Here is a 27,926-nt window from a genome sequence, read left to right on the forward strand (position 1 = left end):
TACAAAAATGTGCATGAAAATTATTTTACAGTCAGTTAAATAAGATTAACAAGAACACTTATTTTATTTATTGATTGATTTTGTCCAATACACAGTGAGGGTTTTAATGGGTATACACATAGTTAAATACATAATTAAGGTTATAGAGGATATACTCATAGTGAAATATATCTAAGAAAGAATAGGAGAAAAGATATAGGAATAAAACATACCAATGAAAGAATAGAAGAAGAGATATAGGAATAGAAGAAAGGTATAGGAGATATAGGAGAGCAATAGGACAGGGGATGGAAGGCACTCCAGTGCACTATATGTGTTCTATACACTCCAAAAGAGTGTAAAGATTTGCAAGACTAGAGGACATTTATATGAAGAGCATTGAGACCTTCAAGAGAGATTTTCAGGACTGCAAAGCTCTTTTGGTCAATCATGAAGTGGTGTGTAAGAAAAGTAAACACCAATGCACACCAGGCATCCACAGTGAAAGATTCATTACTCCAATCCCTCCGGCACTGCAGGTAGAAGATATGAAAACAGATGGGAGTAATGACATTTGCCTGTTGATGAAAAAGGCAGTGGGCAGCCTCGTTTCCCTCTGCTGTTTTACATTATATACAACTAAAGCAAGTGTAATGCAATCAGATCTGTCAGATTAATGCTGAGGTATTGATTGTTCTACATCCCACATTCAAACAATGTATCTACCAAACATGGAGCTAAATTGAATTTATTCGTGACATTGCTTTCTCTTCCCTTGGTCTATCTCTGATTAAGTCAAAATGGCAGCCTTTCCCCTATTGTATCTCTGAGAAGGAGATAATTTAACTCTTGAAGATGTAGAAGCAAAAGCCTCGTTATTAGCATTAGATATGGAAGCATGAGCAGGAATTTTGCACAGATGAGAACATTTGGCATCAATGAAATGTAATATCTATGGCAGAAGCAGGCAGACCTCAGATTTTGATACAACTATTAGAGCTGAATTCATGATGGAGGCTCATGTAGGAAGACATATTCTAAAAAGTAAGAAATGTTGTGAGACATATTCAAGCCAGGAATTTGCAATCAATAAACAAAAATAAGTTTATAAATCTTTTCACACAAATCAACCTTGATTTCACTAAAGTATCTTTTTCCAACAACCTAGTGGTTATTTTGGGGGTGTGGAGGCTAGGTCAAGGGACATTAGAAATCCTTGTCATACTATCCCAAAGATTTACCAATAAATCACATTCTGTCTGTAGATTTTTCAGGAGTGAAAATGTGGAAAGGAGAAAGCATGCTAATTTCCTTATCCATTTCACCCAGAGATTAATCTTAGTCTTAATGAAGTTTTTTTTTTTAATGAGAAGATTGGAGAACTGGATGTGGGGCTATTTAACCTTTCCCCCTCCTTTCAGGATGCTTCTCCTGGGACATGACACTTAAATAGGAGTTGTGCCAATTAAAGAGTTCTAGCCAAGTTATTCCAGAAGGAATTTGTCCTAGAAGTCAAAGCACTTCCCTTGATATTTTACATTCAGCACCTTGGCCAGAGCATAATGCTGGGGCTATTAAAAAACTATATGGGAAATAAGACATTCATCTTTCTTAAAAATAGCCAGGCTTCAATTTATCTTGACATGCTTGTAATGATGTGATTTTATTTATTTATTTATTTATTTATTTATTTATTTATTTATTTATTTATTTATTTATTTATTTATTTATTTATTTATTTATTTATTTATTTATTTATTTATTTATTTGTTTGTTTGTTTGTTTGCTTGCTTGTTTGTTTGTTTGTTTGTTTATTCATTCATTCATTCATTTATTGGATTTCTATTAATTGAATTAATAGTGGATTAATAAAAGTAGTGTCACTACACTATATGATGTAACAGTAAGTACAGAATCATTCATCATCCTACAACAGCTTTAGGTATTAAGCCGTGGCACCAGTGTTACAAGAATCATTTCTCTAGCACATCTTTATTCCTATAGTGCAACTAGGATAGCGGTGGGCTAAAACTATTGCGTTCACATTGCTGCACTTTGAACTGAACCTTTCTAACCCATAACGTCTAGTTGTTATGAAATAATAGCTTCCACAAATGATGTAACTGTTGGCTTGGAACATTTTTCAGAAGTGATCTGACTGAATATAAGTATTTCAGACAGTTGACTGGCCAGTATTTATTTACATGTGGGTATAGGTAATCTTTACTTACCAACTATGACTGACAATTCCATTGCCAAGTGATACAGTTGTAAAATTAAATATGTGTCTGTGTCCAGTTCCAGCTATGGTTGTTAGTGAATCCCATGTGGCCATTCAGTGCAATGACACTTGACATTTGCAACTTTCTGCTGGCTCCTCCATTAACTTTGTTTGTTGGAAGTCACTGTAAAGCTTGCAAATGGTAATCATGTGATCTGCAATGCTGCAATTGTTGTAAATGTCTGCTGGTTGCCAATAGCCCAAATTGTGACAATGTGACTTCAGGGAAGTTGTAGTGGCAACTTTGATGATCAATTGTCAATCTCTTTTTTCAGTGTATTGTAACTTAGAATAGTCACTGAATGATTGGTTGGTAAGCAAGGGCTCTCTGTAAAACTTCCTCCAATTATCTTTTCCACTGTAGAGGGGCTTTATAATTTTGATTTTTTTCCTAAATATATAGTCAAAATATACTTTTGTGATATTCCCACCCATTGGCTATAGCCCTGACTAAGAAGTACAGTATAACTTTCTTATTTGTACTAAATGAGACAACTTTAATAATAATATGTACTGAAGAAACAATGAACCAGGCTCACACATATTGGCACAAAAACAGCATGACAAAGTAGCAACAGTGGTGCATTGGTATATCTGCATGAAATACCACTTGCCTGCAAGTAAAAAATGGTGAGACCTGAAATAAGAAAAATAACAAAAAATGAAATCAAAATTCTATTACCATTTCTCCTTACTTCTTTCCTTTTTTAATATTCTTTTTTCCATTTTGTGTTTCTTTTATTACATTGAAAAGTTCAAATGGTAATAAATAATTTAAAAAGATCAATGGCAGCTTACTTAAAGTTTTTTTTATGTAGTGTTTATTCCTTTTCTTATCTGGAAGCAGGGGTGGGCAGCAGGCAGGACAGGGTGGAACGCAGTTCCACTGGTGGAATTGAAGCTGCATGCCCAGCTCCAGCTGACCAGCGGCAGTCACTTCCGGGATTACAGGTCTCGGCTGGGCTCTCCTTTCTTCCCCTGATGCTGTGTCTGCGCCTACGCTCCTCGCTTTTTTCTTTTTTTCTCCTTCCTGGCTTCAGATGAGCTTCTCTCCTTCCTACCCAGATCCCTTCCCACCTCCCGAAGACAGGAAGGAGGAAAGAGGAAAAAAGCAAGGAACGCACAGCAGCAGCAGGGAAAAAAAAGGAGAACTGAGGCAAGCTGAGCTGAGCCGTGCCAAAGTGGTCTGGGCTATGGTTTTTTTCCCCCTTGCGAAGCCCTCACTCTGCCTGCAGCTGAGATGAAAAAGCATTGTTTGGCAATAATAACCTTGTAACTCTCCCTCGGCTTTCCAATATTTTAAAATCCCCCCATCCTTCTCCTTGGAAAGCAGCAGGGAGACCAGCACCAGCAGAAGTTGCAGGGGGGCCTTTTCTTCCCCCCTCTTTCTCTACAGCTGATCAGCACCCATTCGCTTAGCTACCCAGCCTGAGGCGTGGGCAACCCAGGAAGGAGAGCACGGGAAACACAAAGCAAATTGTCATACCAGCGAGCGACACTGTTGAAGTTAACAGTCCACTTTAACAATGATGATAGTTCAAGCCACTCCCACCTGGTCACATGGCCAGCAAGCCACTCCTACCCAGTCACATGACCATCAGACCACACCCACAAAATAAGCCACACCCACAGTGTGGCAGTAAAAAATTTGTCTACCCATCACTGTCTGGAAGGTACCTCCTTATTTTTTTTTCTTGGTTATTGTTTCCCTTCTCTCTATCTCTAAAGACCTTTGAAGCCAAAATTCATCATTTGGAAACAAGGCCCTGTAAGAAAGTACAAGAAAGTTCTACTGACCTGGAATATTTTGTACGATGTGAACTCCATTGCTCTGCGCTGAACACATTCATCAGCTCCCTTAAAAGGGTGTCAGAAGATGTAAGGAACACAAAAGAAGACAAGTGTAAGTAGGACTTTGCAGCTTATATATTTTATTAGGAGCAGGAGATATCGATGAAGTGGAATCACTGATAAAGGAGGAGTAAAAAGACATTCCTGGTTAGAGTTGTTTTGGAGGAGGGAACAATGGAAATCAAACCATTAAGTCTGTATTTGCCATTTCCCAAGGGAAAGCAGATTGTCTGACAAGATTCCTGTAATATAGGTGATCAGCACAAAGGTGATCAGCAATAAAGCTCTTAGTAGGGCCCAGGGGTGGGTTCCTACCCATGTGGACCAGTACGTGTGCACAGTTAGCGGCCCGCTAGTGATGTAATTTTGGTGTGATGGTTCCGGTACTGTCTGTACTGGTCTGTGTGCACCGCCATCTTTTTTGCAGAATTTTTGGTGATTTTTTTTGGGGGGGGGGGGTTGGGGTTGGCTGGCTTCTCCTCCTCAGCTGCTTTGAAGAAAAGCCCTCCCATCCAGCCCTGGGTTAATACCGACCTTTATTTCTTTGTCCAAAGCACAGCTTCTCAGCTTCTCACCTGTGTTTTGGGCTGAACCGTCCTTCTGAGCATACACAGAAGTAAAATCGCACAGGGGACACGCATGCGAAATGTCTCAATGCGTACCAGTGCCCTGTTTCTCCGAAAATGAGACAGCATCTGATATTATTTTTTGCTCCCAAAGATGTGCTATGTCTTATTTTCAGGGAATGTCTTATTTTTTTTCCAATCTAGAAGAATTCACATTTATTGCTGAACAAAAAAATATGAACATTTATTATATACTGTACGGTAGTTATCATCACAAACCAGCAAAACCAGACAAACTGTGAATCCTATCAAGAATTTCTGACTACTACCATACCATTATTTCCATGTACAACAATTAAACTTTCTTCAAATATTTATTATATATGTTCTGTTCAGGAATGCTGTGAAATGAAACGTCTCCTTCTTCTTACTTTCGGGGGATGCCTTATATTAGACAATTCTACGAAACCTCTCCTATGTTTTACTTTTGGGGGTGACTTATTTTTGGGGAAACAGTACAGCAAAGATAACTGGAACCCACCCCTGCTAGGGTCTATTTATCCTGTGGTTCTGGTTTGCTTATGCCTGACAATTTCATACAACACTTTCCAGGTGGTTTGCATTGCAATCTTCAGATTATTCAGCAAAACCTGAAGAAACACATGCATCTATTTTCTTCAAAGTGCTATCTAACTTTCCACATATGTTTCTAGACATGTGGATCTAACTAGTAACTCTTATTAATTTCACTGAGATTTAGAGGACTACATCCTTGATTTCATAGAGCATCCCGAATGAAGGTAATTCCATTACCTCCACAGTAAATCTACAGTAACTGAATTTAAACATGCCTGGGATAAACATATATCCATCCTAAGATAAAATACAAAAATAGTATAAGGGCAGACTAGATGGATCATGAGGTCTTTTTCTGCCGTCAGTCTTCTATGTTTCTATGTTTCTATGTAACTCCCCACCTTCCCAGGTATAAAGTTGACCTCATCACTCTTGAGCTGCTGAAGTTTTCTCAAAACTTGTTATACCAGGAGGGGACAGGTGAACCCATGCAATGGTTGCCTTACTATTAATATCACTCCGTCTTTTATACTTTTTCTCCCTTTTAGCTTGTTTTTCTAATTTTTAATTCATTTTAATAATTATTATAGAAATGTTTTACTGAGTGATTTATTTACTGTTTTTACTGCATTGTTGCACATTACCCCGAGTCAGTTTCTGTGAAATGAGTAGCCATAGAAATCTGATTAATTAATAACTAATCTCAAAAACTGCATGGTCACCGCTGTGCTGACTGCGATTATGAGATTTAAAATCAAATGCATATGGATAAGATTAAATTGGGAAAGGCTATTTTAGATCATCCAGTAGTGACCATTGGAATGGTCAAAGCCCACCCATTCCCTGTCTGCTTTCTGGTGGGCCAATGACAAATGGCCAAATCAGAGCTTCTGTTTGAACAGTTTTCCCAATTCTACTGTGTCTAAGAATGTCTATGCTTATTGTCAGATTTATTCTCTTGGAATTTTTCCTTATTATTCAGTCCTTTCTCCTAGGGATTTGTGTATGATTTACATTCCATTAAAAGAATGATATTTTAAAAAGATTATAAAATTACACAGTTATTATATTATGCTATAAAGGTGATACTACCGGGTATTAGCAGATAAATCCAGTTAATGGTATTTGTTGCCATGATATGAATAGGAGCAACTATTTTATGTTTCTGCTTTTTATCTTCTTAGATAAAATTCAACATTCCCACCATCACAAACACCACCATATCACTTTGAGGGCTTTCACTTAACATCCTCTTTCTTATTTTGGATTTCAGTTCATTGGTTTCCAAGAAAAATTTCGGAGTTAGATCTATGTCACCATTTAGTTACCAAATTTGACCCTGATTTGGATCTGGATCACCCAGTAAGTAAACAGTTTTTCATCATTTCTTTAGGAGGATAGCCTAAACCAGTGGTTTCCCAGTAAGTAAACAGTTTTTCATCATTTCTTTAGGAGGATAGCCTAAACCAGTGGTTTCCAACCTTTTTTTGTCCATGCCCCACCCAAGCATCTCTAAAATCCTGATGCTCCCCCACCAGTGACATATAATTCTTACTATTCAAAAAGTGAACTACTCATGCAGAGGAAGCTTAAAAGACCATTAACTTGGTTTAAACAAGTTTCCAACTGCACCCACTAAAAAGCAAATTGCCCCCCACGTTGGGAACCACTGCCCTAAACATTCCATTTTATGAGATAAGAAATTGTCATTCTTATTGATTTGAGCAGTTCAAGTGCAAAGTGATTTAAATTGAGGAAAAATCCCAATTGTACATAAACACTAATGAAATCTGAACTGTCTTCCCTGAAGTCATAACATGCTTATGACAAATGTAAAAAGGCAAATTCTGTGCTAAGCAACACTAGCAAAGAGATTTAAAATAAAATTGCCGGTGTTGTAATGTCCTTAGACAAGTGATACTTTCAGATTCCTTCGTATCAGCTCTTGCTTCTTCTTGAAACTTTAGTAAGAATTTTGCATCTTCTTAAAAAATACTGTTGAGTGCAAAACTGAAATGGTCTTTTTTTTTCCTCCAAGGGATTCTCTGACCAAGTTTATCGTGAGCGAAGGAAAATGATTGCAGAAATTGCTTTCCACTATAAGCAGTAAGATTGCCACTTTGCCACCATTATCTATGGATTCCTCTAAACATATTTTATTTTTCTCCCTTCCCTGCTTCATCATTCTTCTCTTTCACACTCTTCCATCTTGCTTCCAGTGTTCCATGTTTGCCAGTTGTGTGTGACACTATTTCCTTCAATCAATTATTTCATTTGTTTGTTTTGTCAAGTACATATTGCTGGTATACAAAGATATAACAATGTTTATATATATGATGCTAGTAAGAGAGAAACATTAGGACAGGAGACAGAAGGCATGCTGGTGAACTTATGTATGCCCCTTATTGACCTCTTAGGAATCGGGAGAGGTCAACAGTGGATAGTCTAGGGGTAAATTTTTGGGGTTAGGGGATGATACTACAGAGTCAAGTAATGAGTTCCATGCATCAACTACTTGGTTACTAAAGTCGTATTTCCTGCAGTCGAGTTTAGAGTGGTTTACTTTAAATTTTAGTTGTTGTGTGCTCATGTGTTGTGATTGAAGCCGAAGTAGTTGTTGACAGGAAGGATGTTGTAGCAGATGATTTTATGGGCTATGCTTGGATTGTGTTTAAAATAAAGTAGTTCTAAGATTTCTAAACCTAGGATTGTAAGTCTAGCTGCGTGGGGTATTTTGTTGGGAGTGGAGGAGTGGAGGGCTCTTCTAGTAAAGTATCTCTGGACATTTTCTAGAGTGTTTATGTCCAAAATGGGGTATGGGTTCCAGACAGATGAGCTGTATTTAAGGATTGATCTGGCAAAAGTTTTGTATGCTCTGGTTAGTAGTGTGAGATTACCAGAGCAGAAGCTATGTAGGATTAGGTTAACAACTCTTGAAGCCTTTTTGGCGATGTTGTTGCATTGGGCTTTGGCACTTAGGTCATTTGATATGAGTCAAATATGTATTTTTATTTTTGAGACAACACATTTACCAAGAAAGCCCTTCACCTCAAAAGGTGAAGCTTCTTTAATGAACTATTGACAGATAGAGCAAGCACGTCCATGTTGGCTCTGACATGGCTCTTTCATTTGGAACTAAATATTGAACACATCCAGTCAGGGTCATTTTTAGAAAAATGTCTCGCTCCTGGCTAACATCTAAGAGAGCGACCAAACAACCTTTGGTGTGACAGTTCTTTTATAGTCTCAATTGTCAATGCCTTAACCAATCACTGGTTGGCAAATCTCAAACTCTTGAAGATGGCGTCATTAAGCCAATCAGCAGGCATCTCCATGGTCATGTGGTCTCGCCAGATGCAACAATAATCTTTACTGCATCTCAGTGTTTTGTTTTCCTTCTTGTACAATCTCTAAACATTGAGGATCTAACAAATCACACCTGATCTTTCGTGTACATTATTGCTCTTAGTTACAGTGACCATATTTTCTTTAAAAAAAGTAGAGGACAAACCTGAAAAAATGACATATCTAAAAGAAATGTTTTTAATTTTGCTTTACAATGAAAAATTCAATGACAAAACCAAGAAAATAAATAAATAAATCTAAAGGGTAGTTTTCTGAAATAAGGAATTGTCTTTTATTATAAAGTACATGTGCTTATAGTACCTATATTAGAACTAAGTATTTTTATTGATTGATTAGTTTCATGGTTCTATCATAGCTCTATTTTGTTTCAATCAATTGATGTAATTTTATTTTATGGTATTCTATAAACTAGCATATTATGGGTATCATGTGACAGATTTCAGGCATGATTGGTTATGACATAGTTCAATGTTGTAGGGCTTGTCTGTACTATTTTCTACACTGTTGTTTTTAAGTACCTGCTCCTTGTGTTCTTCTAATAGGGGAGACCCAATTCCTCGAGTTGAATACACAGAAGAGGAGATTACCACTTGGTAAGTGTGAAGGAACCTTTTCTAGATATTTCTTTAGATCCTTTCAGAAAAGTCTATTTGCTCCTTCTAGCAGAGTAGCTCTCCCACTATTTTCATCTGAATCTTTAAGGTATTATTTGATTCGAGAGCACTCTAGGTCAGAAAAAAGATTCTTGCCCAGACATTTGCATACATTTTTTTATTTATGTTTTTAGATGTTTTAAACATCTCGTGGTCTTCCACGCTGATGTAGTGGTTAAGGTATCAAACTAGAAATAAGATGTTTGTGAATTCTAGTTCCAACTTAGGTACAAAGCCAGATACAGTAGTACCTCTAGATACGAGTTTAATTCGTTCCAGAACGGAGCTCGTATGTCGATCAGCTCGTATCTGGAACAAATGGCTTTAGACTTTGTTTTTCCCCGTGGAGATAACCAGAAGCAAGGATTCTTGCGCTACCTAGTGGAAGCTCGGCTCGTATCCCGAATTTGAGCTCGGGTCTGGAACAGAAATTTCGCTCACATCATGGCTCGTATCTTGGAATACTCGCATGTGGAGCAGCTCGTATCTAGAGGTACTACTGTATTCTCTTAGAGCCCTAGAAGGAGGCAATACAAAACACTTATGAAAACTGTAGGGTCATTTCCAGGCAGTCTCTAAATGTTGAGACAGATTCAAAGACAAAATGATAAAATAAAATAAAAACATAACATGAAATAATGTTTCAATCAACAATCCTAAACAGATTGCCAGAATTCTAAGGTAACTATCTTTTCCATGTGAAAGATATGGACGATAGCTTCTTTTTTTTTTAAAGGAGGGAAGTGTATAGTACTTTGAAAAGTCTTTATCCCACTCATGCCTGCAAAGAACACCTAGATGCTTTTCATTTACTGGAGAGGTACAGCGGCTATAGTGAAAACAACATCCCTCAGCTGGACGATGTCTCTTGCTTCCTCAAAGGTATGTGATCATGGTTAGAGAACTGCTTGAAACCCTGCTTGAAAGTTTGCACCTCTGTAATTTAATTGATTTGCTGCCCAATTTCAGCCGTATTTCTGGGACCTCTGGGAGGTGGGGAGGAGATCTAGTTGAAGGAATGTTGTGGGCAGCAAAGCAGAGTGACCATCCGTGACTTAGATATATAGGGCCACGTTTAAAACTCAGAAATACTGTCCCCTGAACCACAGATGGTGACTGGAGAACAACATTGCAATATCACCCTGGGAATTTTCTGCAAATAATAAAAATACCTATTATAAAGTGTACATATGAATGTATGTATACATATGTGTATAAAGTATACACACACACACACTTACACACATATTCTACTCTTTATCCAGGACAAATTACACGAGACAATATAAAACACTGTTCTGCAATCTCCATTCTGTATATTCATCTGTTATTTAAAATAAGCATTCAATTTAAGTTTTGCTGTCAGAAGAAAAAATGCTCTATATCTATAATATTTAAGTCACTTCTCCTTGGCCAGGTAAAGAAAATGGTCAGCCAGGGTTTGGCAAAATTCATTGTTCATAAAACATCAAAAGATAATTAGGGTTTCTGCAAGAAGGAGTTCAAGCCTCCAGAATGCTATGTAAAGATGCTCCGTAGAGTGGAACATCCATAAGGCTATCATTCATCCCAAGAAAAAAAGGATTCTTCAGGAATCTATTCTTTGCTCATTTTGAGTCCACTTCTTCTGGACTAATGAGTAGATCCAAAAATTATTCATTGGGATTTTGCATTTTTGAATATTTTTGTACTTCAGATTTTGCTCAATCAAAATACAGTGGTACCTCTACTTAAAAACGTAATTCATTCCGTGATCATGTTCTTAAGTAGAAAAGTTCTTAAGTAGAAGCAATTCTTCCCATAGGAATCAATGTAAAAGGAAATAATGCATGCAAACCAATTAGGAAAGAAATAAAAGCTTGGAATTTGGGTGGGAGGAGGAGGAGGAAGAAGAGGAGGAGGACAATTGCTGCTGAAGGAAGCAGGTGAGGTGAGCACCCCCTTTTGCCTTTTTGCACCAGATTCAATTCAATTCAATTTATTAGATTTGTATGCCGCCCCTCTCCAAAGACTCGGGCGGCTAAGGAAGCAACCTCGTGCTGGGTATATGGGAAGCAGCGCGAGGGAGTCACCACAGCAAAGTGGTTTATTCCCTCTCCAAGCACCCAGAGAAAGGAAAATGCTTTGTTTGCTCTGGACTTCCAAAGCCTCCTTAAGCGCCACTGAAAGCGTTGTCTGGCAGCCCAGAAAAGCCTGAGATGGCCAGGATTAAAGGGGGAATGTCAGGAAACTGGCCGGGCCTTCGTGCCACTCTCAAATTTCCTGGGAAATTTTTCCAGGCTCGGGTTCTTAAGTGGAAAACGGTTCTTAAGTAGAGGCAAAAAAATCTTGAGCACCCGGTTCTTATCTAGAAAAGTTCTTAAGTAGAGGCGTTCTTAAGTAGAGGTACCACTGTATGTAATAAAACTGTACTCAGTGATGGGCCCCACCCGGTACAGATGGGATCGGCAATCTGTTAGCGCTTTTTGATGGGTTCAGGAGGCTGGGCTAGCCGCACGCATGCCCAACATGTGAGTGTGTGCCTCCGTGCGAGAATTCGCTTCTGTGCATGCACAGAAGCAAAGAAAGGCAAAAATTGCCAAAATTTCACCCACGCAAGAGTCCTTGCATGAGAGATCACTTCGAGCGCATGTGCAGAAGTGAAATTTTGCATAGGGTGCATGCACACATGTCAGGTGCGTGCGTGCCTGCACCGGCCTCAGGATCCTGTACCAGTAGGAAAAAGTTAGTGGAGCCTTTCGCTGACTGTACTTTAGTTTAAATTTAAGAGATAAACACTAAGATTGTAATCTTTAACATATTTATGGTTACTCAAATCATCTTTGTCAATGCAGCTGATTTTCCAACAGACATTATAGAATTCCATCAATAGAAATATATTTTCCAATAATAATATAGATCTGGAATGAATTGACTTTCAAAAGAATATGTACATTTAAAAAAAAATAGAAAAAGACCAGTTGTATAACTCCATAAAATTCAGCGCTGGATGTACCTGAACAACTACAATATAACACAAAGGCCAGTACTAAAGACTGTGCATGCTTTGAAAACATTAAGAAAAAATGTTTCTGTTACTGTTGGCCTGATTATTTTCAGGCTTCCTTGAAAGCCTCCATGTCTCTCATACCCAAAAAAGTTGTGGCTGTTTTAAAGTATCAAAACTTTAAAGTTAATGTGACCTTTAAAGAAGCTACAATTTTCTTTTCTGCAAGACCCAGAGTCTTTCATCTCAGAAATCATGTTCGAAGCAAACACAGCCTCCCTTTGATAAGACCCAGCTAAGCTCTCAATGTTCATCCTTTCTTAAATGATACAACCAAATGGTTTGGATTGTTTCAGAGAGAACTGGGTTCCAACTCCGACCAGTAGCTGGCCTTCTCTCAGCTCGGGACTTCTTAGCCAGTTTAGCCTTCAGGGTGTTCCAGTGCACCCAGTACATCCGCCATGCTTCTTCTCCCATGCATTCTCCAGAGCCGTGAGTACCACCTCATAGAATTGGCTTCTTTAGTGCTTGGCTTGCTGTTTGAGAGTCAGCAAAGACTGCAAAACAGTGGCTGTTTTTCTTTCCAAAGGGACTGCTGCCATGAACTTCTGGGACATGTACCAATGTTGGCGGATAAGACATTTGCACAGTTCTCTCAGGTAATCAAAAGGTGGACCACCTTGTGATGAAGGTACTATCTCTCTTTTTCCATTAGAGCAGTCATTGGCCATGTTGGCTGGGATGGTGACAGTTGAAAAATAACTCAACTCAACCGGAAGCTGCTCCCAGGTCAAAGAATTATAAAATTGCCGATATACATAAGGAACATGGTGATGATATCCATTCAATCATATCTGACTCTTGGCAATTCTGTGAGCCAGGTCTCTCCATGCCTTCAGATCTTGCATTACTCCTTTGAGTTTATTTATTTTTATTATTTATTTATTTATTTATTTATTTAATTAATTAATTAATTAATCCAATACATAATAATATACAATGAAGGTTATAGTGGATATACTTGAAGTGAAACATATCAAGGAGAAATAGAGGAGAAAATATAGGAATAAAGTATATTAATGAGAGCATAGAAGAAAAGATATAGGGATATAATAGAAGAGATATGAGATACAGGAGAGACAATAGGGCAGGGGATGGGAGGCACTCTAGTGTGCTTATGTACGCCCCTTACTGACCTCTTAAGAATCTGGAGAGGTCAACCGTGGATAGTCTAAGGGTAAAATGTTGGGGGTTAGGGGATGACACTACGGAGTCCGGTAATGAGCTCCATGCTTCGACAACTCGGTTACTAAAGTCATACCTTTTACAGTCAATTTTGTAGCGGTTAATATTAAGCTGGAATCCTTTGTGTGCTCTTGTGTTGTTGTGGTTGAATGTTATGGTTTTCAAGTTTTCCCCTTTTGTATTTTTGGCATTATTGCCCTTAGGTGATTTAAGTGGTAGTTAATTTTCCAACTGATTTCAGCTGAAAAGGAAGCTGAAGCTGGTAGTGCAGTGGTTAGAATGCAATATTGAAGTCTAACTCTGCCCACAGTCAGGAGTTTGATGAGAGCAATGCTCAAGGTCGACTCAGATTTCCATCCTTCCGAGGTTGGTAAAATGAGGACACATATTTTTGGAGGGCAATATGCTGACATTGTAAAGTGCCCAGAAGGTGCTGTAAAGTCCCATGGTTTAGTACATAAGTGCTATTGCTAAAAGGGATTCCCCCCTCCAGAATTTAAAAGATGGGGAGTGTATAAAAAATAATTATAAGTGAGCTAATCTTACCACTACCCATTAATGTGCCAAACAATGGCACATCCCCAACTTCTAAAATAAAGATTTGGGGCATGGATAAGGTTGAAAGTGGAGATGGGTGTAGTTTCTATTTCCATTTCTACCAAACTTCTTCCTGTCTTCTAAGAATGCTAAAAGTCACTATCATTGCATCACTATAACAACTAATGCTCTCATAGAATTTCTGGAAACTTTGAAGGCAGAATTGTGTCCCAACCCTTCAAATGTTGCCTTAAATAGGATGGGCTTCCCCTTCATGCTTAATCAAAATATCATTAGCCACCCTGAGTCCTTCGAGATTGGGCAGCATAGAAGTCGAATAAATAAATTTCTTATCATTTATCCCCATTTGTTCTTGTTTAGCAATTGAAAATGAACCTCTTCTATCTGCTGCAAAGTTTCCCTTCATTGGGTAGACTCCCATTAGTATTTTTTAAAAAATAGATTAAAACCATGTGTAAGCATCAGAGCACCCCAAACAGAATCGTAACACTCCAAAGAGATTATTAAATGTTAAAATAGAGATAACAATTACAATAGTTGTAAAATAATAAATATACTTTAGTGTATACTGGAGTCTCTCCTTAAAGGAGGTGGGCAATCTAGAAACATGAACTATACGTGAAGAAATATGTAGTAGAACAGTGATGATGAACCTTTTTTCCCTTGGATGATGAAAGTACATGAGCGTCTGCTATCATAAATGCGCGTGTGCCCACACCCATAATTCAATGCCTGGGGAGGGCGAAAACAGCTTTCCTCAGCCCCTGAAGGCCCTCTGGAGGCCAGAAACGGCCTGTTTACCAACTTCTGGTGGGCCCAATAGGCTCGTGTTTCGGTTTCCCCAAAGGCTTTCTTGGAACAGGGGGAGGGTAAAAACATCCTCTTCTATCCCTCCAGAGGCTCTCTGGAAGCCAAAATTGCCCTCCCAGAGCTTCTGAATGAGTCAAAAATCAGCTGGCCGGCACACACATAAACGTTGGAGCTGAGCTAGGGCAACAGTTCGCATGCCCGCAAACCGTTGCCTTTCTTCGGAGAGGGGCGGCATACAAATCTAATAAATTGAATTGAATTGAATTGAATATGGCTCCGAGTGCCACCTGTGGCACCCGTGCCATAGGATCGCCATCACTGTAGTAGAATATCTTGAAATAATGATAAAAATAATTTCAAGATTGCAAGCAGGCAATAAAGTATACAATCCTATCTGCATTCAGTATACAATGATTCATAGAGTTCCCATGACTTAATATCAATAGATAATGGGCTTTTACAAATATGGTTGAAATAAGAACTCATCAATTAGGTTGTAGCATATCTAGCTGTTTATTGACAAGCCAGGATCATAACCTCCTAGCTAGTGTTCAAGAAGATTACCACCTTATAATTAGAAGTATTTGCCAATCTGGCTATGAATTATCGAACCTCCACTAATTTGTGGAGGGGATGAAGTTGGGAAGTCGTAATGAATGTATTGAATTGACCCATTGTATGATTCATAAAAATGTGTCAAAAACATACAATAGTCATGGGCAAAAACATATAATAGTTACATGATGTTTTTCCTTTTGCTCCTAGGATATTGGACTTGCATCTTTGGGTGCAACTGATGAGGAGATTGAAAAACTTGCAACAGTAAGTTCTTAATTCTAGGACACACAAATAATTGTAATTGCCTCAGTGAAATTCTGCTCTACATATTTATATCTTGATTGTAAATGTTAATATAAAATGCCAATTTTGGCTATGCTAATCAGAATTTCTAGGAATTATAGCTAATGTAGCTGGCTGGGTCCAAACTGGGATAGAATAATTTGTTATAAGTGCTCAATATAAGGAGTAGCAGATACCAGGAAAGAATATTATTAGTAGATATCCCAGCATAAATATGACAAAGAGGAAACAAATACTGATTTCTAAGAAGAAAGAAAAAATCATTTTTTTTCTCAGAAGAGCTTTTAATTGCTTTCTCAAATGCAATGCAAAAAAGGAACACATGCAATAACACTCCCCCCCCCCATTTATCTCTCTCTAATATGGAAAAGAAAATGCTAACCATCACTGTTTTTCTTTTCCATTCCACTTTTCTCTGCAGCTGTATTGGTTCACGGTGGAGTTTGGGCTCTGCAAGCAAAACGGAAACATTAAAGCTTATGGAGCTGGCCTCCTCTCTTCCTATGGAGAGCTCATAGTAAGTGTTGCTCTCCATCTGCCTCCATCCAACTAAACAGAAGAGTGCAGCAGCTGCTTCTGAACTTGGATAATCAAGTTAGTCTTGCTGCAGTAATCGACATGCTTTCTTCTTCCTCCTCTCTTTCATGTAGCACTCTTTGTCGGATGAACCAGAACTACGGGATTTTGACCCTGATGTTACGGCCATGCAGCCTTATCAAGATCAGACCTACCAACCTGTTTATTTCATATCAGAGAGCTTTAATGATGCCAAAGCTAAACTCAGGTAAGAATCATAATTGGCCACATCATTGGAGAATGGGGATCTATTTGTCTAGTTATACCTATATGGAATTTTGATTGCTCCAGATTAAAAAGGTCTACAAAAAATATTTTTTGTAATCATCATAGCTGACCTTGTACTTTTCTGAATCATTTTTTTGTTCTGATTCCAAAAATCTATATAGTTTTTCTGTAGCAGGTATAGTTTCCATGTAGCAACATCATTTTTATAAAGTATAGGAAATATACTGGCGACATTAAGAAAACAGTATCAAGAAATAAAGTTATAATAAAAATGCTTCTATATCAGACTCTTTATGTGATAGAGCAAAATTAAGCATATTTTTGGAATCAGCACATCAAACTCCATAAAATAGACCTACCGGCAGTGTTCCCTCTAATTTTTTTTCGGGGTGGGCGGAAAAGTATAGTGTCTGAGCGGCAGTCTCTTTGGGACTGGGCGGCATAAAAGTATAAATAAATAAATAAATAAATAAATAAATAAATAAATAAATAAATAAATAAACAAACAAACAAACAAACAAACAAACAAACAAACAAACAAACAAATAAATAAAGTAAGTGTGGGCGTGCGCTATCACACATGAGCGAGTTCTTGCAGCCATAATTCTATATTTTTAATAGTTTATTTTCAAATACAGAGTAATCATTCAACACTCCAAACTAACTAAGATTAGCCTCTCACAACAGCCATTGCAAATTATAAATCTTTCCCTCTAGAAATACCAAGATGTATTTGAGAACTTTATGTTTAGTCTGTCAGTCTCAGATTAAAAACATTATCAATATCCAATACAGTGATCCCCCGGTTATTGCGTTCCCGACCATTGCGAACAGGCTAATTTGCGATTTTTGAACCCGGAAGTCAAAACACCATCTGCGCATGCGTGCCCTTTTTTTTATGGGCACGCATGCGTAGATGGCGCCGGGCAGATCAGCTGCTGGGCGGCTTCCCTATGTCTTCCCCCTCTTGGCGGGCATCAGCGAGGAGTTTCCCCACCGCCCACGCAAACTCCTCGCTGCTGCCGCTTCGCTCGGGCCGCTTCCCAGCTGAGTACTCAGCTGGGAAGCGGCCCGAGCGAACGGCTTGTCCGCAGCCTGCCCACGCCGTTCGCTCCCCCTCTTGCTGGCGGGAGGGCGAGAAGCCCTCCCCAGCACCCGCTCGCCCGCCCTTCGCCGCTCGCCCGCCCTTCGCCCGGCCACCCGCCGTTTGCTCGCTGCTCACCCGGGTTCGGGGGGGGGGGGGGTGCTGGCAAGCCGCCCATGCCGGCGGCGACGTTTTAAAACAGCCGCGCGGCTTTCCAATGAGTCCTGAAGACAAACGCGGAAGTTTGACGTTTGTCTTCGGGACTCATTGGAAAGCCGCGCGGCTGTTTTAAAACGTCGCCGCCGGCATGGGCGGCTTCCTAGCAGCCCCCCAAACCCGGGTTGGGGGTCCGGGGGGTGCTGGCAAGCCCCATGCCGGCGGCGACGTTTTAAAACAGCCGCGCGGCCCCCAATCTTCGGCTCCTCGCTAGCGCTGCGGAAGTAAAAACACCATCTGCGCATGCGCAGATGGTGTTTTTACTTCCACAGCGCTACTTCGCTAAAACCCGCTCGTTGCGGGGGGTCCTGGAACGGAACCCTCGCAATGATCGGGGGATCACTGTATATTCATAAATGTATTTAATAAGTAAAAAAAGTCTGGCTCGCATTACAGTTTCTCACATCTGTCTCTCACATTGATGATGACCATTCCATCTTTGTTTTTGTCCATTCTCAAATACATCTTGGTATTTCTAGAGGGAAAGATTTATAATTTGCAATAGCTGTTGTGAGAGGCTAATCTTAGGTAGTTTGCAGTGCTTAAGTGGGTGCTAGAACAAATCAAATATAATAAATTAACCATACCTATTGGTACATCCAGACTTTCTATCTTTCTTTCCCTGCCTTTCTCCCTCTTTCTCTCCCTTCCTTTTCCCTCTCTCTATCCTATTTCCCCACTCTCCCTCCTGTCTATCTCATCCTCCCTCTTTCCTTTCTCCCTTTCTCTCCCTCTTTCCTTTCTCCCTCTTTCCTTTCTATCTTTCTGTCCCTTCCTTTCTCCCTCTTTCCCTTCATCTCTCCCTCTCTCTTTATCTCAATTCCCTTTTTCTCCCTGGGCTGCTGTGCCTGCCCTGCAGCCCCACCACGGACGGACTGCCTTAGCATCGGTGCGCCCCCCCCCCCCATACACACACACACACACGCTGCAGCTCCCGGACCATCGGCGGCACCCCCCCCACACACACACGCTGCATTTCTCCCTGCGTTTCTCCCTCTTTCCCTTCATCTCTCCACGCACACGCTGCAGCTCCCGGACCATCGGCGGCACACACACGCGCACCCCCCCCCCCACACGTTGCGTTTCTCCCTCTTTCCCTCTTTCTTTCTTGCTCTCTCACTCTCTCTTCCTTCCTATCTTCTCTCTCTCCCTTCCTTTCTTTTCTTCGCTCTTCCTTCCACTTTTTTTCTCTTTGTGTCTCTCTTTTCCTTCCTTCCCCTCTTCCCCTCCCTCTCTTTCTCCCTCTCTCCCTTTATATTTATCTCCCCCTTCCTTCCTCTCTTCCTCTCTTTCTCTCTCCCTCTCGTTCACTTTTCTCTCCACCCCGCTTCGCCTGTCATCCTGGACCTCCATTGTGTTTTCGGGGGAGAGTGGCAGGAAAGCCCTGTGCTGGCAGGAAAGCAGGGTTTGCTTTCCGTGAAAGCAGCGCGCCTTTTAAACACGCTGCTTTCTTGCAACTCTTTCCTGGGTGGGGGGGGGAGGAGGCCACCCTCCCCAGGAAAGAGGTACAGGAAAGCAGCGTGTTTAAAAGGTGCGCTGCTTTCATGGAAAGCAAACCCGGCTTTCCTGCCGGCACAGGGCTTTCCAGCCGCTCTCCCCCGAAAACACAATGGAGGATGACAAGCAGGACGAAGCGGGGTGGAGCAACGCGAGGCTCAAGTAGGCAGCTTCCGCGCATTTCTTTCGGCGGAAGAGGAGGAGAGGGAGAGGATTGGGCGGGCGGGGGCAGCGCCTTCTACTGCCGGCGTCTCCCCGCCCCCACGGGCTGGCAGGTGGATTGGGACTGCGCGCCCGTGGAAAAGGGTGCGCGGGGTGGTATTTTGGGGTGCACGCGCTCATGCGCGCAGCCTACAGGGAACGGTGCCTACCGGTATATGTGACATCAAAGCTCCACCCCCGGAATCCCATCGTTTTTAATTTTTACGGATTTTTAATTTTTTTTAAATTTTATTTTTTTACAAAAAAGGATGCCACAGCAGCGCCGCAAGCAAAGGGAGGTCCTTTTTCCCGCAAAAATAAAAATAAAAATATTTTTACATGAAAGGACCTCCCTTTGCTTGCGGTGCTGCTGCGGTGTCCTTTCACGTAAAAATAAAAATAAATAAAAATTAAAAATCCGTAAAAATAAAAAATGATGGGATTCCGGGGGCGGAGCTTTGTCATCACGTATACCGGCAGGTTACTAAGCACACCAAGGTGATCACTTCCTGGATTCCATCCTCCCTCAATTATTCTAGTGCTGCCCTCGGAATCCAGGAAGTGATCACCTTGCCGTGCTTAGCAACCTGCCAGTATACGTGACGTCAAAGCTCTGTCCCCGTAATCCCGTCGTGGGATTCCCCAGCTCCTTTTGCTTGCGGCGCCGCTACGACGTCTTTTCACGTAAAAATATTTTATTTTAATTTTTACAAAAAAGGACGCTGCAGCGGCGCCGCAAGCAAAGGGAGGTCCTTTCACGTAATTTTTTTAAAAAAAATTTACATGAAAGGAACTCTCTTTGCTTGTGGCGCCACTGTGGCATTTTTTTCCGTAAAAATAAAAATAAATAAAAATAAAAAATCCATAAAAATAGCACAACAGGCAAACCAGAATTGCTTTTTACAAACTTCTGGTTTGTCCATTGAGCTTATTTTTTTGCACTTTGAAGCATCTGGAAAGAGAAATGGCCTTTCCCAAGGCCAAAAATCAGCTGGCCAGCACGCACATGCATGCTGGAGATGACATTGGGCAATGTCTCGTGTGCCCCCCAATATAGCTCCATGTGCCACCATCACAGACCTAGAGACATCTAGAAATATCCAACTAGTGTGTGAAGACTTGAATAACCTTAATAGTGAAATAGATATTTAAGAAATTATGAAAACCAGGTAACTGTATTATAAATCATAACAATATGATCTTCTAGATATTAAAATCTTAGCAACGTGAGTATCACATTTAATCAGGAATGATTGCTGCTTGTATTATATTGGGAATGGTCACTGGATTATGACAAATCCTTGCTTGTAATCTAGTTCAGGGATCCCCAACCCTTGTATCATGACCCACTACCAGACCACGGCCTGCTTGAAACTGGGCCATGGAAGAGATGGGCATGCGTGCATGTGTGAAACTTCACTCGTGTGAGGGGCAGGCAAGCATGTGTGAAGCTCCATTTGCGCACTAATGTGTCCTAATTCCCTCTGCTTGTGTGAATGGAGCTTCATGTATATGGGTGTGAACTGCCTCTGCTTAAGCACAAGTGCCTGCCACTCTCTTAAGTGGAATTTCACGTTTGAGTGCAAGGACCTCCTCTCATGCGCAAGGCTCCATTCATGTGAGTGAAGGGCACTAGTGCATGAAGCTCCCACAAATGGAACTGGGCATGCTGGTGTATGCCTGACACCCACATGTCCACACCAAGCTAGAATGGTTGGGGACAGCTGATCTGCTTTTTCCCCAGGCCCCATTCTGATACCCCATTCAACTAACCAGGGTTGCATTTCTCCAAATACTGTACTATTCTCAAAAGATTCAATAAAACTTTTCAGTAGGTTGCAGTTATAAATTATACAGTACATTGATTCTCATTAAATGGTCATAATAGTCATAAACAAGAAAGTTTATGTTAGGGACGAAAGTAATATTCCATATGTTTTCATTCCACCAATATTTTTAAACAGCAAGATAAGAAGTGTACAGAAGTGAAATATATGTGCAGGGAAGAACTCCAATGTAGTAGCACATAGCTATGACGTAAAAAGTTGCACGGTCCTTACAGCTTCTCTCTTAATTTTAAGTTGTAAAGGGACCCTAACTGGAGCCAGATTTTTCAAAGATCATTCTCATAATTTCTTCTGAAGAGAAAATTTGCCCACAGCATCCCCTAGATAAATCTAAATATCAGTATGAACTAGTGATCAAAGTCAGTCACACAGTAACACAAGAGAAGGAATTAATATTTTGCCTGGCTGGTTTTTTGGGGGGGAACAAATTAATATTTCTCAAAGCCACTAGATGGGGCCATAACATAAATGATCTGGAATTATTGAGCCTTGTAGAGATTCCTTCATTACTACATTAGGTTATGTGGGTTACAACTGCAACAATTATAGATATTTTCTTCATCATTAGATGAAGAAGAAAAGGGGCATACAACAGGGCTGTCAAACTGGTGGTGCGTGGGGCAGACGCCCACCCCTAGCTTCGTGAAGGGGAAAAATATCACAAAACATCACATAATGGCAATGTGACACCGCATGTTTGACACCCGTGGCCTACAATATCATTTTAACTAAAATGTTGGTTTAGGGGTTTTTTTTTTACAATATGAATGATTGTAACGCTACGCATGTGTGCAACATGGGATAAAATTTCCAGTTCAGTCTGGTGACTTAATATTTACTTTGTGTGTGACAGAAAACTCTAGCTCACGGGTGTCAAACCTGTCATGTGACATTGCCATCATGTGACATTTTGAGACAGTTTTTCTCACCTGCGCATGATGGTAGGTGTGGCCTACGCATGATGCATCATGGCCCACGGGCCACCACACCCCTGTCGAGCTGGCTTATAAGGCTTACAGACTTTTTGCTATTTGCTATCGCAATTAGTTTCAGTCCTTCAACAGTTCAGTGTCTTCCATCTTTGGTGGCAAAGAAACCAGCTATTTTCAATAGCAACTTTTGCTGCCATTGAAATACATTGCCAATATATCATTTATATTATTGGTTGAACTTCAGCAAGCAAGAGACCTGTTGCATATTTAATTTACCTAAGCACAATGTGGATTTTTTTAAAAAAACAAACCCTATGATATAATCAAAAGAGTAGAAAGAAATTAAGTGGTGAAATTTATTGAACAAAAAGTAGGGGGAAATTCTGTTATGGCTGGTAGACATGTCAACTTCCTTAGAATGAATTTATATTCAGGCAAAGGGCAGGGATAAGTTTAGATACTCTTGTATATTTTTAGACTAAAAATGAATCGACTAAATTGAATTGGACCGCATGTATTTAATGATTCTTGACAATATTAAGCTTCTGATCCCAGATTAATTCCCATAATCCTAGAGAACATCAAACAGAGCTACCATATTCCTAGATAGTCAATGGCTATGTTCAGTGATAGGCTGCTGTCCCCATGGGTGGGACGCAGTGGGGTTAATAAGTTTATGCAATATTTATTGAATATTTAATAAAGTATACTTTTTTATTGTCCTTCCTTCTCTAGCATGATCCTTAATTACTTTTAAAATAGGAAATAATTAAATAATATGTTTAATAATATCACATCTGCAATTATGCTCATGCTACCACTTTTAACTCTGCAGCCCATCATACTGTGTTACCAGATAGGTACTATAACGATACTATACGATAAACGCTTTAATCATTATATAGAGCTGAACTTTTATAGCAATTGAAGAAAATTGTGCTACTTGCCTAATCTGTTATCATACTGAACCTTGTGGACTCGGGTACAAACTTTAAAATGTTACTGTGCTCCTCAACAAATAATGCTGTCTATCATTTGTCCTTTTGTGGCTATTCAAATAATGTGACTTAATCAACTTTTTCAGTTTCAAGGAGTCCAAACACCTTTTTGAAAACTTATCTTGGTCGGTAAGCCACTGCCACCGGTCACATGACCTTTAAGCCACCCCGGCCACATGGTTGTCAAGCCACTCCTACCTGGTCACATGGCCATCAAGCCACACCCACATAATGAGCCACGCCCACAGTGTGGTAATAAATTTTTTTGCAACCCTTCCCTGGCTATGTTGTTTTCCAAGGTCCAGGATAAGGAGAGCTGGTTTGCAGACAGCTTCCTTATTACGTTGCTTCCTTATCTCTTAACATTTTCAGGAGCCCACCTACATTACCATCTTTGATGTCTGTCCTGTTCTTTTCAGGGTGTACGCAGCACATATCAGGCGGCCATTTTCTGTGAAATATGATCCTTACACCTACAGTATTGAGCTCTTGGACCAGCCACAGAAGATCTGTCGCTCCCTGGCAAATGTGTGTGATGAGCTTCACTCACTAATCGATGCGCTCAATATTATCAGCTAACACAAGATTTGGATGAGCCTTTTCCCTCCAGCCTCTCCAAGCCAATGTTTTTTTCTGTACCTGCAAACTTGGTTTCCTGCCATGGCTACTATTTACTGCACTGTTTGGGCCAATAACATCACTATGATTTTTTTTAAAGGATTTTGTGTTGCTGTCTCAAACCACAATAATACCTACGGTGTGAATTGTGTTCCATGTGCCCTTGGTATGCAGGCATTTTAGTAGTTGAAGGAAGGAAAGTAAATGATGCTTAGGAACTTAATCCTGAATCCCTTGGGTATCTTTTTAAATTTATTAATAGTGAGGGATCTGGATTGGACAGATGCTGTAAGAAATAATTGCACAGAATACTGTAAACTCCACTTTAAAGAAAAAGAAAAGCAATGTGTCCCCCAAACAGCAATTGTTCCCCAAAATTATATTTTTAAAACTATTTAAAATATGAGAGATAATCACAGAAGAGGCCAACTCACATTACCAGGTTTGAAACAGTTTAACTCCACTTTCTGAAACTTGGCTGTGCTCAATTCTGCTGCGTTGGAAAAGAGAACAAAACACCCAAATCAAGAGAGAGAGAAAGAGAGGGAGGGAGGGAGAGACAGAGACAGAGAGAGACAGAAAGAGACAGAGAGAGACAGAGAGAGACAGAGAGAGAGACAGAGAGAGACAGAGAGAGAGAGACAGAGAGAGACAGAGAGGGAGAGAGAGGGAGAGAGAGAGAGAGAGATAGATTGTAATTTTTGCATCTCCGAGGAAGGCTTCCATTAAAGAACTTGGACGACTTACTAGTTTATTATATTTTTCATGTTTTTCTACTCCCCCCTCCCCTCCCTTTGTAATTTTGCAACATCTTCCATGACTTTGTTTTTCCCAGAAAGACCAAACATTCCATTAGTAATTCTCTGTTATGACCAGAATTCTCTCAGCGCTTTTGCTTAAATGGTTTCAGACAGGTACAAGCCTCAGGGGTCTGCCCCACACTAAGATTGTACTGGTAACAAGAGCTCTGAAGAATTCCAAGGGATGACTCAGAACAAGGCCCAATGAACTTTTTGCATCTGACTGGAACATCTTTCTCATCATCTCTAATCTTTCCATCTGGGAAAAAAAAACCTTCCAGAATGAGCAAAGTTTTGACTAATGCACAGTGGTCGGGAGGCTTGTTTGGTGGCCCTATGAAACTCAGTGGGATCTCTTGCCAAGCATGTGGTGTAGAGAAGCACGGGCTTCTCAGATCAAAATGAAGCCCAAGACCTATCAACAAAACTGAGCTGACCCAGGTCAGAATCACATGTGCAATGCTGCTCATGCTACCATGTTACAGCAGCACTTTTAACTCTGCAGCCCATCATACTGTGTTACCAGATAGGTACTACTTGGCCAATAGGGACCGTGGATTAGAATCAAGTCCAGATTCAGATTCTGTTCTCCTTAGTGCAAGTTACAGTAAGAAGGAGGCCCCTTGGGAAGCCTATATGAAATAAGTGATTTCTGCTAAAGGCAGAAGAATCCACAGAATTGAGAATGAAGTCTTCTGAACTCTTAGACCCTTGGCAGCAACCGTCTGTCCACAGACCTAGAGTGCTGCGTTGGGTAGAATGAATAGCAGGAAATGGCTAATGGATAATAATTCTCCATATTAAAAGTGCTGATCTCGCTCTTCTGGTTTCTTTTCCTCCTCTGAGGATGAAGTGATGAAATGTGTGGCATGATATCTTGGCACCAGGTGTTTGACTTATGTACTTGCAGCAAGGGCTTCGGAGCGAGATGTCACGTTGCACATTTTATCATTTTGTGTGCGTGTGTGTCAATATGGCTTGCATTAGACTCAGGACTGAATGGGCATTTCAACACTTCAGGATGATATTATTCCAGTAGGTTATAAGCCTTCTGTCACCCTATACCAGTGATGGCAAACCTTTTAGGCACTGAATGGTCAAAATGTGCTCCGGTGCCCAAACTGCAAGGTACAGGTGCAGATGTGTATGTCCCATGAATGTGCATGCATCCAGCGCATGTGATTGCACCCATGCATGCGCCCACACTGCGCATGCACTCACGCCCTAACCAAACTTCAAGATGTGGGTGCATGAGCAGCAAAACTCCAAGAGCTGGGATGACAGTGTGCATTTCCACAGAGTTATGTCACCCTAACCCTAACCCTAACTAACCCTAACCCTAACCCTAACCCTAACCCTCACCCTAACCCTCACCCTCACCCTCACCCTAACCCATACGTGCCATGGGTTTGCCACCACTGCCCTATACAGACTTTAATAGTGCTGAAAGGTGCTGACAACATTCTGTAAAGGGAGCAAGAGATGATGATGATGATGATGATGAATAATAATAATAATAATAATAATAATAATAATAAATTAGACTTTTATGCAGACCCTCTCCGAAGACCCGATGCTCAGATATGTCTTGGCACTATCAAGACATAAAACTTTTCATTCTAAGACACTTCCTGTTCTAAGGTTCTCTCTATTAGAGTGGATGAAAAAAAGAAGCTGGGTCACTTGAGAAACTAAACAGGCATTATTATTATTTTTTGAAAAAGAAACAAAATTTAACCAGGATTGGTTGTAGGGTTTTTGTTTTCATTTTGCACACAATAAAAGTTATTTTTTTTAAAAAAAACATCCTTTCAATGCGAACAGGGAATCGTTTATAGTAACCTTGTTAGGAATGCATACACTTAGTTAAATTCTCAGTGGCTAACTATTCAAGGGAGTGGAAGCCTTCATTAATTGCAATGGACTTGGGTGTATTGTGGTACTTGCAAGATAGTTCAGGTCTCATAAACATTCTATGGCATTTACAGCACCACATTGGTTGAATGCATATTATGATTTCACAAAATTTTAGAATGTTTCACTTTGGTTTGGTTTTGCTTATGATAATAGATAACTACATGAATGTGACCAAAGTCTTGCTACCTATTCCCTCCCCCCCCCCAATTTATTCAATCCAGATTTCTTGGATAGCTCACAAAATCTTAAGCTAACAACTGCAATAGTGACTGATAATGATAGCAGATAAAATCCACAAATCTGAAAATGAATATATCTGAAAAGGGACTATAAATTCTAGGAAGCTATGTGGAAAGAGGATGCCTTGAAATGTCCTGAAGAGATGGCAAAAGTAGTTAACATTCTTCCTAGTGAGGAAAGTCACTGCTTGAATTTCTTCTTGTTGAGGGTGAGACTCAAAAGGACAATGAAGAGATGCTTCCTTTTTTTGTCTTGCTTGGGAATATTTCATGGTACTTTTGTGTGCGTTCACCATACAGCTTGAAAGAACAGGCGCCAATATTATTGCTGCTATTGCTGCTGCTATGTGAAGTGGATCGGTTTCTCTTGCTCCATAAAGAATATATTTGTTTCTCATGAAGCTGTTGCTGATTTGCTATGAATAAAATCATATTTATGGCCTTGCCGTTTTTATTTGTCTTCCTGAACTCACCTGCCATGACTGTCTTATTTTATTTTATTTATTTATTTTATTTATTTATTTTGTCCAATACACAATGAGGGTTTTAGTGGGTATATATCTATATACACATAGTAAAATACATGGTGAAGGTTATAGAGGAGATACTCATAGTAAAATCTATTTAAGAAATAATAGAAAAGAATATATAGTAATAGAACATATCAATGAAAGAAAAGAATGCGCTGATTTCAGAATGGCTGTTTCTGACACAGTTGTATACTTAGAGAAGCAGCAAAATAACAAAAGCACCTTCTGAAACTAAGTGGTTTATTATTGCATAAAGTTTCATAAATCACAGTGGTTTTAATTCAATTTTTCTTGAACAGTAGCCATTAGTTCATTACTTTTTTCAACTGTCCAGTGTTGGAAGGGGTCTTCGGACCTATACATTCAGATGGACTGTGCAGATTGCAGTACACTGCATTCATCATATAATTCACTAAGCTCTATATCCAATATGATCCATAAAAAGGTTTATTTGCTGTGCAAACTTTCAGAGAACTTAAATGACATTCAATTAAAAGGAAAAGTCACTCTG

At 40.0% G+C, this 27,926-nt stretch overlaps 1 protein-coding gene across 1 annotated transcript in view; it reads left to right on the top strand.

The window, feature by feature from the left end:
• Positions 1 to 27,318, top strand: part of TH (tyrosine hydroxylase) — a 37,700-nt gene extending 10,382 nt beyond the window's left edge. The window contains exons 3-13 of the mRNA XM_070735653.1: positions 3,989 to 4,163; positions 6,527 to 6,615; positions 7,292 to 7,359; positions 9,162 to 9,212; positions 10,009 to 10,154; positions 12,615 to 12,750; positions 12,848 to 12,917; positions 15,637 to 15,693; positions 16,154 to 16,249; positions 16,383 to 16,516; positions 23,731 to 27,318. Coding sequence (XP_070591754.1) covers positions 3,989 to 4,163; positions 6,527 to 6,615; positions 7,292 to 7,359; positions 9,162 to 9,212; positions 10,009 to 10,154; positions 12,615 to 12,750; positions 12,848 to 12,917; positions 15,637 to 15,693; positions 16,154 to 16,249; positions 16,383 to 16,516; positions 23,731 to 23,890 — 1,182 coding nt within the window. The 3' untranslated portion in view covers positions 23,891 to 27,318. The remainder of the gene's footprint in view (positions 1 to 3,988; positions 4,164 to 6,526; positions 6,616 to 7,291; positions 7,360 to 9,161; positions 9,213 to 10,008; positions 10,155 to 12,614; positions 12,751 to 12,847; positions 12,918 to 15,636; positions 15,694 to 16,153; positions 16,250 to 16,382; positions 16,517 to 23,730) is intronic.
• The last annotated feature ends 608 nt before the right edge of the window (positions 27,319 to 27,926 follow it).

This window comes from Erythrolamprus reginae, chromosome 1 (genome assembly GCF_031021105.1).
Source record: "Erythrolamprus reginae isolate rEryReg1 chromosome 1, rEryReg1.hap1, whole genome shotgun sequence".
NCBI lineage: Eukaryota > Metazoa > Chordata > Lepidosauria > Squamata > Dipsadidae > Erythrolamprus > Erythrolamprus reginae.